The 15,821-nt window shown below is 31.8% G+C and overlaps 1 protein-coding gene and 1 non-coding gene across 3 annotated transcripts; one reads left to right on the plus strand and one right to left on the minus strand.

Annotated features, from left to right (window-relative positions):
• Positions 1-1,166: 1,166 nt before the first annotated feature.
• On the minus strand, positions 1,167-11,124 carry LOC101266509 (uncharacterized). 2 transcript variants are annotated; one of them, XM_004238920.5, is made up of 14 exons: positions 9,837-11,124; positions 7,698-7,788; positions 7,496-7,580; positions 7,120-7,189; positions 6,119-6,188; positions 5,535-5,604; positions 4,053-4,098; positions 3,706-3,970; positions 3,417-3,622; positions 3,229-3,309; positions 2,287-2,347; positions 2,121-2,201; positions 1,808-1,887; positions 1,167-1,597 (listed from the first exon to the last, which is right to left on the minus strand). In XM_004238920.5, exons 1-14 carry the CDS (start codon positions 9,950-9,952, stop codon positions 1,519-1,521), a joined length of 1,401 nt encoding a protein of 466 aa, XP_004238968.1. In that variant the 5' UTR covers positions 9,953-11,124; the 3' UTR covers positions 1,167-1,518. The 2 variants fall into 2 exon arrangements, with proteins under 2 accessions (XP_004238968.1, XP_025886833.1); XM_026031048.2 differs by having other exon boundaries at positions 8,327-10,364.
• A 4,256-nt stretch (positions 11,125-15,380) lies between these two features.
• Positions 15,381-15,454, plus strand: TRNAI-AAU (transfer RNA isoleucine (anticodon AAU)). Its single transcript has one exon. It is a non-coding gene; the product is annotated as a tRNA-Ile (tRNA).
• Positions 15,455-15,821: the final 367 nt, after the last annotated feature.

Below are 15,821 nucleotides of genomic sequence, written 5' to 3' on the forward strand. Positions count from 1 at the left end.
TTTTTCTAAAAATAAATGCAGCTTAATATATAGGAAAATAAAATTGGAAAAAAATTACCAAGAGTTACAATTACTGAGGATGTCCTATTAGCTATTGCCGCAGGTATAAATATATTATTTCCGTTTCATTTTATGACACTGTTATTGGTACAAAGCCATTATCGTTAACGTGCCTATGGTGTTACCATTTAAATCATAATTTTGAATAGATTATATTAATTTTTAACGTGTTGTGTTTAATTTGCAGATAAAATAATCCCTACAAGTGTAGTTGCATCATGAAATTTTTATAAAGGGCTGTCAAATTGGATTTTCAATTGATGGCAAAAAAGACCTTGAAGTTTGTGATTTGTACACAAATGAGTCCTTTTGCACTATGGATGTGTCTTTCAATGATTTTTTTAAAAAAAAAGATGGATCGAGAAAGACTCGTGAATATTTCCCCTTATTTTGATGTAAATATTTGTCATTTTCCTTTGTATCGATGAAAAAAATACAAGGAAAAAGGACAGATATATCCCGAACAATTGTAAATGGTATGCAGATACTCTCCGTCATACTTTTGGGATATTAGTGTCCTACTCCTAAAACTTAAGCATATATACCCTTTATATTGACAGACATACACGTGGCATAATATTATCCATCGATCGGACATTTATCAAATATCGAATCGACGGATAAGATTGTACCAATTTTGTCTTCCGTTAGAGTGCAGGACATATATTTCTAATTTTTGAACGATAGGGACACCAACATCCCAGAAATATGACGGAGGATATTTACATATCATTTATGATAGTTCAGGAGTATATTCGTCTTTTTTCCCCAAATAATAGTAAAGCTCAATATCTATTGATTTTGTCATTCCTATAATTTAAAGGACTCGTTAGTTATAGGACAACAAATCCAAAATTCAAGAGGTAATAAATACAACCTGTCTAGTTTACAAGCAGCCGCCTTTAATCTTTGCCATCGTGGTGACCGAGTAGACATCAAGCGATCAAGTAAGAGCGCGTAGGCCACTCATTGCAAATGAACATAACTTTAATGGTATATAGGACATCGTTAAATTAGTATAACTCTTCAAGGAGGATGAAAGAACTAGTTGGGAGGGGGAATCCTCGAACGATTAATAAAAGAATTCAAAAGAATTGAACGAGGAGTTATATGAGAGAGCGATACTATAAAATGATATGAAGGAAAACATTTTCCCAACTTCAGATTACAATTGGTAAAAATGTCAAATGTCATCATCATACATTTGATAGATCAGAGAAAATATGCACAGAACTGGTATAACAATTGCTTTACAGAATCTATTGCCAGTATTAACATAATCTTGTGTTTAATATACACAGTTCACAAGACAGACACAACTCGATTCAGACGAATACACATTGAAATCAATGTATACTTGTGGTGACATGACTCAATAAAACCGCATTCACCATCTAACTTGTTCCTCTGATCAAAAGAACAAGCTCGGGGGAAACTAAGCTTCTTTGTCGATAGTAACTACACATCATTTACAAGTAAACGTTCTTCTATAAACATACGGCAGATAGGGCACCTCTTGCACTTGTCACAACAGGTACTGAAAAAGAATGATCCGTTGCAATAATCAGATTAGATATGCAAGAAAGGAAATGAAACGTTAATTTTCTTTCGAATCTAGCTTGCAAGGAAATACATGCCTTCAAAATATGGAAACTGCTTTAAACAGTATATTTATCGAACATTGAAAATCATAGAAAGAATGTATATACGACTGCAGAAAACGAGTGGCATGAAGTCTAGGTAATACCTGCAGAGGATGTGATGCCTACAAGGAAGGAGGAGAATATTTATATGTTCCTCGAAGCAAATTCTACATAGAATTTTTTCCTGACAAAAGGATCCAAATGTAAGTGGCTCAGTAGATACCAGCACCGATTACATAATAAATTCCACTCGTGAAGAATTAGCAAGGGCGAGAAACAATATAACACAAATACTAAGGTAACACGAGTCAATTCCTTGTTTCAAACACATCACATATTTGTTAAACGCACGCTAGATATTCCCGTGATAATATAATGCATCAATTAGATATTAACAGTATTTTGATGTAATCTTACATTTTGAAGTCTTTCGAACTCCTCCTGTTTTGACTGTGTGAAATCTGATTGCTCACAAAGTGCTGCTTGTAATCTCCATATCTGAGATAGCAACAGTCAAGCTAACCATCTCAGTAAGAGCACTACAGGAAACGAAGAAAAGAGGCAATAAGAAAAAAGACATGACCTCTTCAGTAAGCTTCGCCTTAGGCATTTGCTTTACAGTATCAGGTGAGAAAGTATTGTACCTGAAATAACAATCAGAAGACGCCGTGAAGATATATCAGTTGAAGTATAAGTAAACACTGCATGCATGTACAACTTCAGTAAGAGCTTCAAGCGTAGACCATCAAGAAATTTTACCCATTGTAAGAAAATTAGACAAAAGTCGTATAAGCAACAAGTAATTTCTAGAATCTTTTTATTGACCAACAGTCCTGCTTTTACAGTATCTATATCTAATCGCTTTTGAAAGCTTAGATCATTTTTTCATCAGTAATTTTCATTCATCAAGCTCTTGTTTGATATGAGACTGTTAAGCCAAGAATTTGGGTTTAATGATGAAGTGAATCTCTCCGAGCCAGTAACAGGCTGCAACAGTGTCATAGTGGTATTCCCAATATTAATTATTCAGTAACAACAAATTTTCCCTTGATAGGAGGGTATAGAGGTCGAGGATTTGAGTACAAGGCTAGTAGTAAATTGTTTCCTGTCTGGTCTCTCCAGCTAGTAGTATTGGTATTATTTACTATTTCCATATTTCTCCCCCTTAGTTTTCTCCTACTACTTGTTCTCTCGTATGCTTTAATTTTCTTTTTATCCTGCTATTACTGCTCATGTCTTCATGAATGTTGTGTTTTTGCTTTCTTTGAGACGAGGGTCTTTTGGAAACAACCTCTCTACCTAAAACAAGGTAGGGGTAAGGTTTGCTTACACACTACCCACCCCAACTATGTTGCGTATGTTGTTGTAGTGGCAGTAATTTTACAGAAAATTTCTATAAAGACGCCAACACACACACACACCACACACACACATAAAAAAAAAAGGCCATCTATAACGCTGAACCAGATGACCCTGAAGGTACTGGATAGAAATACAAAAGCTGCAATTATTGACAGACACTGACCCAGATGTCTCTGTCTCTGCATAATATAGACGAGCTTGTTCCTCTCGGCTATCTTCATCAATTGACCACCAACCTAACAACCTGTATCAATAAGATCAACACAAAGAGACAAGCACGTCGAATGAATTAAAAACTAAACAATGTTGGGAAGGATCAGAAATTGTACAGTTTCGCCTTGATATCATTACCTTGACCCATGACGCATGCAACTGAAAGAATCACGAATAACAGAAGACATCCTAAAATAGCTTCTAACACCACGTTCACCATCTACCAGAAGAATAACCGTCTCCACAAGTCTATAAACAGAGAATAAAAGACCAGCTCCTTGAAGTAGGAAAAGAGGAATAAACAGAACAGGAATTGGGATAAATGCAGCACTTGGTGGGGTCCCCTGTAATCAAAATGTGTTAGTTGCACATCTTAACTAACTGGAATATTGAAAAAAAAACTTCTTAGTTCTTAGAATTTTCGTACCGCTAAGCGCATAAAAAGCAATATCTGGAAACAAATAAGAGGAATTTTCATCACATGACCACCAATGTCCTGCAAACTGCATATTCCACTATGCTGATCATCTTCATCCACAGATGCAAGAAATCCACTGTTCCGGGTAAGATATCTCATGCTTGTTATAGAAGAACTTGTTATAGAAGAGCTGGGTGTACGCAGACTTGACTGTCTGTGGATTGCAGGGTTGTACCATTTTGTGCAGATAAGAAAGGCAAAGCATTCTGCGACACTGAATGCCAAGTATGATACAGGTTTAGCAAGCAATCAGGCACAATTGCCAATTACGCAGGATAAATGGGGAACTTTAGTACCCGTAGTTAATGAATAAATCCCACCACCCAAGAGCAGCAACATCTCCTGCAATTCACAGCAAACAAACATGAAACTGTAATTTGATAAACGAATGAGGTGGAAAAGCCAATAATTATAACTATTCTATCAAACTAATCTGTAGTCCAGCTTAATATTTGGATCACTACGTTTCTAACAGTATTACCACAAACAAGAACATTTGCAAATTTTTGTTCTTTAAATAAAGCAGATGTAGAGGTGAAGAGAAGATATGCTGATGCCAGTGACGTGGTGGAAGAGAAGAGGAAGAGGTAGGCCGAAGAAGTATTGGGAAGAGGTGATTGGACAAGACATGGCATACCTGCAACTAACCGATGACATGACCCTAGATAGGAGGATTAGGAAGGTTAATTGATAGTAGAGCATGTTGTTCATTATTACTCTCATACTAGTGTATTCTTCGATTTAGTAATACCTGTTGTTTTCTTTCTTCGTCTATCATATTATTTGTCGTTGCTTTTGTTCTCTTCTATATTGTTGTTAGCATGACTTCTTTACTACTGTATTTGCTTTACATACTTAATTTTTTATGTGTTACTTGAGCCGAAAACAACCTCTCCACCTTCACAAGATAGCATACACACCACCCTTCCCAGACCCCACTTGGGGATTACACTGGGTACGTTGTTGTAAATAAAGCTGAAGTAGGGAAATAATAATTTAACTCCTAGGCTGCATGAATCACAGTCAAAATGCATATGATTGTTGAATTCACATATTATGGCCACCTATCGAGCAATTAAAAACAACGGTAAACAGCCACTGATCCTTATTTGGAGAACGAACTGAGTTAATTTATCACTTAAAAGTTATCAACACTAAGCTCAAGGAAAGTAGATTGTCATCAACAAGATGCTACATGTAACTTATGGAGTGTTGAAGTATCCTTTCTACTTATTAATACATTATATTACAATCTTCAGTGAGTAATACCACACATTGTCAGTCAGCTGATGGTTCAGATCTTTCTTTAACCATGAATGCAGTTAAATGTTAGTCGAGAACTTCGTTCAGATAAGATACCTAGTAGGTTTATGACAAACCTTAAATTTTGTTTCACAAAAAAGGAGGATACAACCCAGTTGCTAGGATTTATTTCTTTGAAATAACAGAGAAACACCTATTGATACAAACAGGGGTAAAACGTACCCTTGTACTGGTTACTTGATGGCTGGCTTGAAGGCTTTAATAGACTAACAAGCCTGCAACTCTAGGAGAATAAGCATTGCTGTAATTTGCACCAATGGACCAAACTCTTTTAACTCTTAGTAATAGTATAATCTTTCTTTTGCTTGCCATTTTTAAACATGTTTTTTTTAATGTTCCATACAGCTATAAACTGATAAGAACGTACAGATATAAAATCAAATGAGAAGAAGCAAATGGTGCAATTTAGCCAGACGAATTCAATGACAGGTACAGAAACTGAGTCTAATAATTACCGCAAATCTTCAGAAGAGTAAATGCTGTTGCTGCTATGAAGAAGACCATAGCGATTGCAACCCAGAAGTGCTGAGACATAGATGATAAGACGACTTTTAGAAACTACCAATGTGCACATATTAGTGGAAATTGTATGTACCAATCAATCACAGTTTCAAATAGCTTTCACATCAATAGGGTACAACACAAAGCATATGAATTCAAGGCACATAACACCAGACTGCATATAGCTGAAAAAAGTACTTAAAAAGTCTGGTTCAAATATGCAATTAAACTGTTTGTTCCTAATATGTGCAACTCCTCAGCATAAACTGTGTTTGAACGCTATTTTCACAGGTGAGGAGATAGCAGTCAACTCACAAAAGATCCGAATTTAAGAGTGCACTTCCTTTGAAACCCCGTAAAATAACATCTACGCTCTTTCGTTTACAGATTCATGCAAGTGAAGAAATCAGGTTTCTAAGCTGGTCATTCTAAAAGGTATAATAGATATTACTATTAGATTCTTCCCAATAAATAAGCTACAGGAATGACATGATTGTTAACTGTAGTTTCTTAAAATGAATGGGATATCTTTACTTACAGGAAGGGTCTCCCATATAGCCTCATCACTCATGCTTTCTTCATCTCCAGGCATCAGCGCCCTGCACATTCTGAGCATGGGGAGAAGTTCAAAAGGAATTAGATAAACATCCAAAACCAAGACCAATAATTTACATGCTTTGAAGTACCGCAAAAAATATATGTTTGGACATCTTATCACAAATCTCTTTATTCCAAAAAGGCATAATACATAAACACAGACACTCAAACATGGCCTCAAATGGCCAAATAAACACTCCAACTTTGAGTATGCACATCTAGAAACTTCAACTCTTCTCCACTATATCAGCTGCACATTCCAACTTAAAGAATGTTCATCTAGACACCTCCAAAGTTTATGTGCCACATCAGCATCTGCTGTCTACGAGACACACTGGGGACGAGTTGGAGTATTCTGTTGCCAGTTGAGACCAAATTGAGGTGTCTATATGTGCACTCCTCAAAGTTGGAGTGCTTATTGTCAACTGAGGCCAAGTTTGAGTGTGTGTTTAAGGGCCCGTTTGGATGGGCTTAATAAAAGCAGCTTTAAAAAAGTACTTTTAAAAGTGCTGAAACTTATTTTTAAAATAAGCAGTTATGCGTTTGGATAAAAGTGCTGAAGTTGTTATGTCAAACGTGAAAAGGGATAAATGGAAGAAAGAAATGTTAGGGTTATATGGGTAATTTGGAGATTGTATAAAAATATTAAGCACAAAAAGATAAAAATGTGGTCAACTTAAAACAGCTTATAAGCTAAAAATAAAAAAGCACCCCTACCCCAGCTTTTAACTTTTGGCTTAAAATAAGTTTTTTTAAACTTAAAATAAGCTGTTTTGAGTATTGCCAAACAGCTAAATAAGTCAAAAATCAGCTTTTAAGTCAGTTTGACCAGCTTTTAAGCTGAGCCAAACAGGCTCTAAGTATTATGCCTCCCCAAAAATAATTCAACTGCCACCAGATGGCTTAAAAGTTCAGCATTTCTTGGCAGGAAAAGTATCTTACCTAACATTATCAACCAAGATAGCAATTTCAAGTGCAAGCAGGGGAAAGAACACAATCTTCAAACTTACAGCTGCAATTATCCACAGTTCACAAATAAGTGGCTTCGCTTATATGAAGTAGCATTGCATATCAAATTTAAAGAGAGAAAGAAATGATACAAGATTTAAACAGATGAAATTAAGATTTTGCACGATCAAGGCACTGAAAGGTAAGTAATAGGTTAAAGGAAAAAGGTTAAGGTAGAGTTGCAAGTCTAGTGAAAATGCCCCTAGTAACTAGACGTGAGTGAACAACATTACGAATCAGCAAGAAGGCAGTAAGCAGTTGCTTATAGATGCATCAGATAATGATGTTCTAAGGAAATTTTCTTGTTTACCATAGGCGCTGTCGAGATGGATACAAAGAAGTAGTTCAAAAGCAACAAGCAGCGGTGTCGCCATGACAGCATGAAATGGTGCCCACTGTTCATGAAGGAATATGTGCTTGTGTCACTATTCAGCTTTTTGAAAATATACAAACAGCAATGACTGGCACATGAAACGTTGAATCTAAAAATCAGAAATGTTAATGTGTCATACATGTCGATCATGAGGCATTGATGGAGCAGGTAATGAGAATCTACCCCTTGCTACAACCACATGAAACAACCAAAGTGGAACGAAAACAACCCTGCAAAAACGAACCAATTGTGAAAACCAACTGTAATCACAAATCATACTGTTTAAGAGAGTAGGAGTTTTAATGTTCTCAAGTATCTTGTAAAATAAAAGGAGAAAAGAAATATACAGCAATACTTAGAAACTCAAGTCCCTGTATACTGCAAATGGTAATGCAGAAAATAGAGTACTAAGGCTTTAGTAACCAGTGCTTATATTTCTGAGATACCTTTTCTCTCAACACACACACATATGCATGCTCTAGCATATTTCACTTCCACCAATTAGAATACTTATACCAGAAGGGGCAAGACACAAAATTGGAAGAAAGACAACCTTACTTTCACCACCAACATACCCAGTGTAATAACACAAGTGGAGTCTGGGGATGGTAGGATGTCCGCAAACCTATGCCTTACCTTTGTGAGGTAGAAGGTTGTTTTCGATAGATCCTTGGCTCAAAAGAAAGGTATCCGACCCAAGATTGTAAGAAAATAACCAGAAATATAGCAAGATACAAAACAAATGCAGAAACAGATAGTAGTACACACCAAAGAAAAGACACCCCGCAGTGGAATACTCCTCCATTTCAGCCATTCTGTTTTAATTTTATTTTCTGCATCTTCATTTATCATCCATTCTATTCTCCTGGAAGATTGAGCTTAGTATCTGAATTGTACTTGTACCCACTACAATCCTGTCTAATCTCCTTACCTTTCTTCTTTTTATGAAGACTAAAGGTGCGGTGCATATATTCTACCTTATTTATACTTTATTCTAAAACTTACTTCAGAATTTGAATTTTTGGTTGACTTTGCCGATCAATAAAATCTATCATCTGGAAATGCATAAATCAAAGAACCTTCTATCTATATACTATTGGTTAACTCATCTATTACTAGAGTAAACAAGTGGAATTCAAGGCATATACCCAGAGTATGTGAGGAACTCCTTTATTATCTTTCCTTCATTTTCACACTTTGCGAATGTTTCATTTGTACACATCATGTATGAAACTTGTATAATTCATACGAGTTCCTTTCTTCTCTAATACACACCAATAAAATTCTCTTGAAACTTACATATTATTTCCAAGTCATTGAATATCATGTGAATCCTTCTTTTTGTCCCTAGAGTTTCTCATTAATTTTCTTAGCAAAGATATTCTTCTGTGTTAAATCTACCTTCACAAATTCAAACAGACTCTACATACAGTAAAGAATGAACTCCAACGAGCAAGGAGCCACTTTGTCGGTAAGACTTAAACCAATCTTCCTCTCACTCGTGCTGTATTCACATAGTGTAATATAAAACACTCGAAATTCCCCAAAAAACGAAACAATTTTCACAAATGTCTAGGTGGTAGGTAATGCACCTCTTCATTCTTGAGTGACTAAATCCAAAATCCTAGAGTTTCCACCTTTTTTCAAGCACATCAACAATCCCATTAACAATTTTAATGTCACACATCATCAAAAATCATAAAGTTTCCACCTTTTTCAAGCTCAACAACAATCCTATTAACAATTTTAGGGTAATCACATCATCCAATATCCTTAAGTTTCCACCTTTTTAAAGCTCAACAACAACTCTATTAACAACTTAGGGTAACCACATCATGCAAAATCCTAAAGTTCCAATCTTTTTCAAGCTCAACAACCACCCTATTAACAATTTTAGGGCCACATCATCCAAAATCCTAAAATTCCCACCTTTTTCAAACTCAACAACAATCCTATTAACAATTTTAGGGTAACCAAATCATCCAAAATCCTAAAGTTTTCACCTTTTCCAAGCTCAACAATGATCCAAAAGGCAGCATTCCAGTTTTAATTTTTAATCATGCTTCCAAGTTACAATCTAGAACATCAAAGGTTCAAAGTACTAAATAACAAGACTAATCTCAACAAAGATGTCATTTTGAGAAATTCAGACAAAAAGACCTTCACTTCATCCACATATATGCTCATTAACTGTCAAAAACTTCCTCAATCAGAACCCAAAAAAATCATAAATTCTGGAAGAAAAAAAATCCCAAAATGAAAGTAAAGAAACACAAACCACCAAGAATTATGAATGGCTCGATCAAGCTTGAGAACAAGAAGCAGAGTGAAACAAAACAGCAATCCATGAGCTACCACTGCTTGTAAAGACTTCAAGATTTTCCTTCCACCCATCACTTCACCCAAAAAAAAAACAGCCAAGTTCCAATCTTTTTCACCAATCAAGAAAACCCCACATCAAATTGATAAAATAAGATGTGGGTGTCAAAGATAAAGCAGAATTTCAAGAAAAAAAATGGTGGGTGTTGAAGAAAAAGCAAAAAGGTGGAGTCTTTGGAAGTTTGAACAAGAAAAGAAGACAGAAAAGCAACGTTAATTGCAAGAACTTATTATAGAATTGGATTTTAAGGCAAAACGCCAGTCTAATTGGGATGTTCTGAATTTCAGATATGATCTATTGATGGAATAATTGAAACATAATTTTTTAACAATTAAAATTAAATAATGTAAACTAGTAAAGTTATTTGCGATTTCTCACCGAAATTTAATATCTCAAAATTTATAAAATAATATTTAAAATGTATTTGACATCAAAAATAAAACATTATATAGTAACAAACATTAATAATATAAAGAAAAACAAAAATTATTATATCTTATCATTTAGCTTTAAAATGAAAATTATTACATTGTCTTAGCCTTAATAACATAAGCTAAAAATTAATAATTGTAAAATATATATCATATGTAATATAAGCAATGGTGTCAGCGAATCACTCAAACAACCAAAGTATATATAAATATTTGATCGGGAAGAAAAGAAGAAGGAATTTCAGAATTTTCGTTGTGTTAAAATAAGAGGAAATTCCTTCATTTATAGACAACAAAGGTTGATTCGCACAAATGTTTATTGTGTTGTATCAAAAAGATTAAAAAAAATTAAAAAACCTGCAACCGTTCAAAAAGCTCATAGTCTTTCATAAAAGTCGTAATTTTTCATAAAAATCGCAACTCTTCACTAAAGTCACAAATTTTTATAAAAATTTCAACTTTTCATAAAAGTCACAATTTTTTTCATAAAAGAAAAGACTAAATTTGTAAAAAAAATAATAATTTGTAATGGTGCCACATAAGCGAGTCTAAGATATATATATATATATATATATATATATATATATATATAATTGTTAAGAGAGAAAAAACATAAGAAAAAAATTGTGTTCGGTACAAAAGAATACACTTATTTTTTAATCAGCAGTTTTTTTATCAAATGTTCAGATCCATAAAGTTATCAAATATCTTATGAAAAAGAAGAAAGAATAGATATTAATTATTTAATTAGTTACGTGAATTAATTTTTATGAAAAAAGAAAAATATATATTTGATGATCGGTATGTAAATAAATTTAAACGTATTTTCTCGAAGGATGTCATCAAACTCTTACTTGTGAGTTGTGACTTACGTAAGTGATTTCGTAAGTCATAATATAGATATTCCGTATAAAAATCTTCTAGTCGTATAAAAGAGGATTTTTCTAATTGGTGAAAACTCATGCTTATTTTATTTGGTTATTTTTTGTTCGATTCGAAGACTTCTCTAATCAGTAAAAAGTTATGTGGCTCGACTCGATTTTTTAATAATCGTTGTTGTGCTTGATACGATTTATTTGATTATTATTGTGGGCTCGACTCAACTTGTTCAATAAAAATTATTTTTAGGCTCGATTCAGCTTATTTCAAAATAATTATTTTTTGTTCTGCTCGATTTGTTTAATAACGATTATTTTTGATTCATTCATCTTGGTTCATATTGATTACTTTTGGCTTGATTCGATTTATTTGTGTTGAGAGATGCTCTTGTTTCCAATAAGATGACTCGGTAACAGATCGTTTTTTTCAAAGCGTGCCCCATTTGTCTCGCAACAATTCATTTTGTAATAATTATTTTTACTGAATTTCGCTTTTTTATACAACATATATTGTAGGATCGACTCAGCTAGTTTAGAACGATTATTTTTGTCGCGAAATAACTTGTTAACAACGATTACTTTTTGCTTGATTCACCTGGTTTAACAACAATTATTTTTTATTCGACTTGGCTTGTTTACTAACGATTATGTTTTACTCGATTCAACTTATTTCATAACAGTTATTTTTTGCATAACTAAACATAATTTAATAACATTCACTTTTGGCTCGACTCAATTTGTTTAATAGTGATGATTCCTCGCTTGATACAACTTGTGTAATAATGATTATAAATTTTTTACTCGACTCTACTTGTTTAGTAACAATTATTTTTTGCTCCAAACATTTTGTTTAATAACACAATTATTTTTAGCTCAATTCAACTTGTTTAATAATGATTAGTTCTTACGCAACATAATAACGATTATTTTAAGCTCAATTCAACTTATTTAATAACAATTATATTTTATTCGACTCAACCTAATTAATAACGATTATTTTTGACTCGACTTGAATAACGCAATTTCATTAACACATTACAAATATTCTTTCGTTTATATATATATATATATATATATATATATAGAGAGAGAGAGAGAACAGTGAAGTAGGAGGACGACCAAGGGCAAAAATATAAGTGTATGCTAACAAAATATATTAAGAAAGATAATAAATAATTCTAGAAACATACTTCTATAAATAAAGTGAAAAATGATCGAGAACAAAAATGTAATTTCACGCTATAAAAATTTATCAAGAATGATAATAAAAAAATTAAATAGTTCTAGAACATCTTAAGTTTATTGTTATTACCATTAACTTATTTTGTTATTACTTTACTTACTTTTATTGTGATAACCTATTTTATTATTACTCTATTTTACTATTATTTTTAGTTTAATTATTAATATTTTTTCTATTCATTATGCTTATAAAAAGGGGATAATTGTATATATAGCAAATTAATAACCTAAAATAAATGGAGTTGCTAGGGTTTGATTTAGTTGTGCTCCATAGCAAACGTTTGCCAAAATTTGTCAGTCGCCTTTCTCTCAAAAATCTCGCTCGCCACTCTCCCATTCTCGCTTCAATCTCTCGCTCGCTTCCTCACTTTTTATATAAAACAAGTGTATACAAATTGTTTCTATTTGTATAAAACAGAGAAAATTGTATAAATACATATATTTTTGTTCCCCTTTCTCCCCTCTTCCAGATCTCGCTCACAACCCTCGCCTTTCTCACTTATATAAACATAAGCGAAATGTATAAATTGCGTTTGTATTTGTATAAAGCGTGAGAAAATTGTATATACATATGCAAATACATATATTTTCGTCCTATACACTTATAATACAATAAAAATACTCCCCTGTGTGTGTGTGTGTGTTCGTCCTATACACTTATAATACAATAAAAATACTCCCCTGTGCGTGCGTGCGTGCGGGTGTGTGTAATTATTAAATGAGCTTTCATATATTTTTTAAAAAAAATAAAGTGTTTGTCTTCCTTCTATTAATTTGTGCATTTAGGAGTTTTATAGATTTGAACGTTTTAATATAAAATATAACTATTTGAAAACTTTAATTCTTCGTTTTAATTTCTAATTTGTTACATATTTGAAAATTACATAAAAAAGAAGCTTAAAAACGCAGTGTGACAATTTAAGATATTTTTAGAAGAACATAATCAAAACACATAATGAAATTTGGTTGATTCCTTTATTTTTATTGGGAAAAAAAAGTTACATCTTTTGTTTGAAAATAATGTAAGAACTAAAAAGTACTATGAATCACAGTCAAATGACAAATAAAAATATGTGAGTATCATACAAGAAATTTTGTTGACTTTCCAAAAATCACATAAAATAAAACAGATACAGTAACATATATTATTCGAAAATGACACAAAAAGGTATATATATTAACAATTTAAAATATTCTTTAAAAAAACACATATAAAAAAATTTAGTTCACTTTTCAAATTATATTTGTGTCACATAAATTTTTTTTAAAAATTAACATACATTAAACTAGCACTAACGCTTACACATAATATCTAGTATATATATATATATAACTCAAATGTGGTGGAAAATGATGTTTGCCTATATAGTCGAGGGATTTAAGGTGGGGATGCATAGGTTAATTTTGGTCCCAATTGTTAAAAGTTTAAGTTATAAATATCCTTTAAATCTTGGGCGTTCCATATACTGTTATTAATTTGATGATTTATAAATTTAGCTTTTGTTGAAATTATAATAGAATGATAAATATAAATTTTTGATATGAAAGGATTTTACTAAAAAAATTATCTATATTCAAAATTATTCTTTCTTTCTATTCGAATAAGAATTAATTAAATTTAAGTGAGAAATAAATAAGGTTAGAGGAAAAGAAAAAAATATACACGCAACTTTCTTATGAAAATATAAAGGAATTAATATTTGTTATAATGACCCCACCATTTTATAATATTTTTTATTTTTTTAAATATTTATATTGAATAATAAATTTGGACAATATTATTTACTTGATAATATTTTCGTCTTACGAGTACATTATTTAATTCTCCAAGATCTTGTGTCTTATCTTGACGCAATAATTTAAAATTACATAATATTATTCATTCGGTCTTTTTTTTTTAGAAAACATTCATTCGGTCTTAAAATAAGAGTATTTATTTTTGAAAGTCAATTTTAATTTAAATATTAAAAGACAATCTAAAAACTATAAATTGCAACGTATAATGAAATATACTTTAAAATTAAGTCAAAGGCTAAAGAAATTTTGGATATGATCGAGATTTTTTTTAAAAAAAACAAATCATTATAACTTTTTTTTTAATTTTTTTTTCGATTTTATCTTGACGCGAAGCTTAAAAATTTAAATAAGATTTTTGAATTTTGTGATCTAGAATTAAAATATCTTTTAATTTTATGGTCTGAAACATGTTACTTAAAAATAATTGATCGAAAAAAAAATGTTTTAAAATAAAAAAAGTGATAAACAGAAAATAGGTAAAATAAATGAAATGGAGAGGGTATTTATTTTTTATTATTATTGAATTTTTAAGATTATCATATCATAATTCATAGGTCCCACGATGTTACTTGATATCCTTATCCTTAGCCCATATCAACAAGAGATAAAAATAAAAGAGAAAATATTTTTTTTAAAAAAACAATTTTCTTTGTGTTAATTGGTTTTAATAAGACATGTAAATAAACTTATTAGTAATGCCACTCTAATTCCTTACATTTCCATATATAAAAATATTGGAATTTAAAATATTGGTGTGATTTGGACCCTTCATTATTATTATTTTCCTATTAATGTTATATTATCTCCGTCACTTTTAATAGTCATAATGTATTTTTTAGAGTCAAACAATAAAAAAGTTTATATAGTTTTTGACAATTTAATTTTTAATTTAAAATATCAAATTAATATAATTTAATTTTACTTTAAAAATTAGTCAAATTAATTTTCGAAATACGAAACATAACAAATAAATGTGAATTATTTTTCATGTAGGACCCTTCATTTACTCTCTTTGTCCAAATAATATTCTAAACAAAGCATAGTAAACAACGAAATAAATATCTTAATGATAAAATGGACATTTGTACCCACTTGGCCTATTAGCTCAGTTGGTTAGAGCGTCGTGCTAATAACGCGAAGGTCGCAGGTTCGAGACCTGCATGGGCCATAACATTTTTTAAGATTTATTAAAAATATTTCACATAGATTGAGATATATATTTAACAAACCATTTTGGATCGACCTCTCGTGTTATGAGTACCGTCTTTTTTTTTTCTTTTCATTTTCTCCCATCGTCTACGTATTTGATAGTGTCAATCGATAATATGTTGTGTAACGTTCATCGCCAATTAATTAAAAATTCTGATACGATACTTATCGAGTTTTCACTAAGACATTTTTGTAGTGTTATATAAGTCCAGCCCAATATCTCTACTCTGTAATACACAATTGGTCCTGTCTTTAAAGCCCAGTGGGCCTGAAAATGAAAACAAGAAAAGGCCTGCAATGTAGTAAAAATATGTAAATTTGAAGAG

This window comes from Solanum lycopersicum, chromosome 5 (genome assembly GCF_036512215.1).
Source record: "Solanum lycopersicum chromosome 5, SLM_r2.1".
Lineage (NCBI taxonomy): Eukaryota > Viridiplantae > Streptophyta > Magnoliopsida > Solanales > Solanaceae > Solanum > Solanum lycopersicum.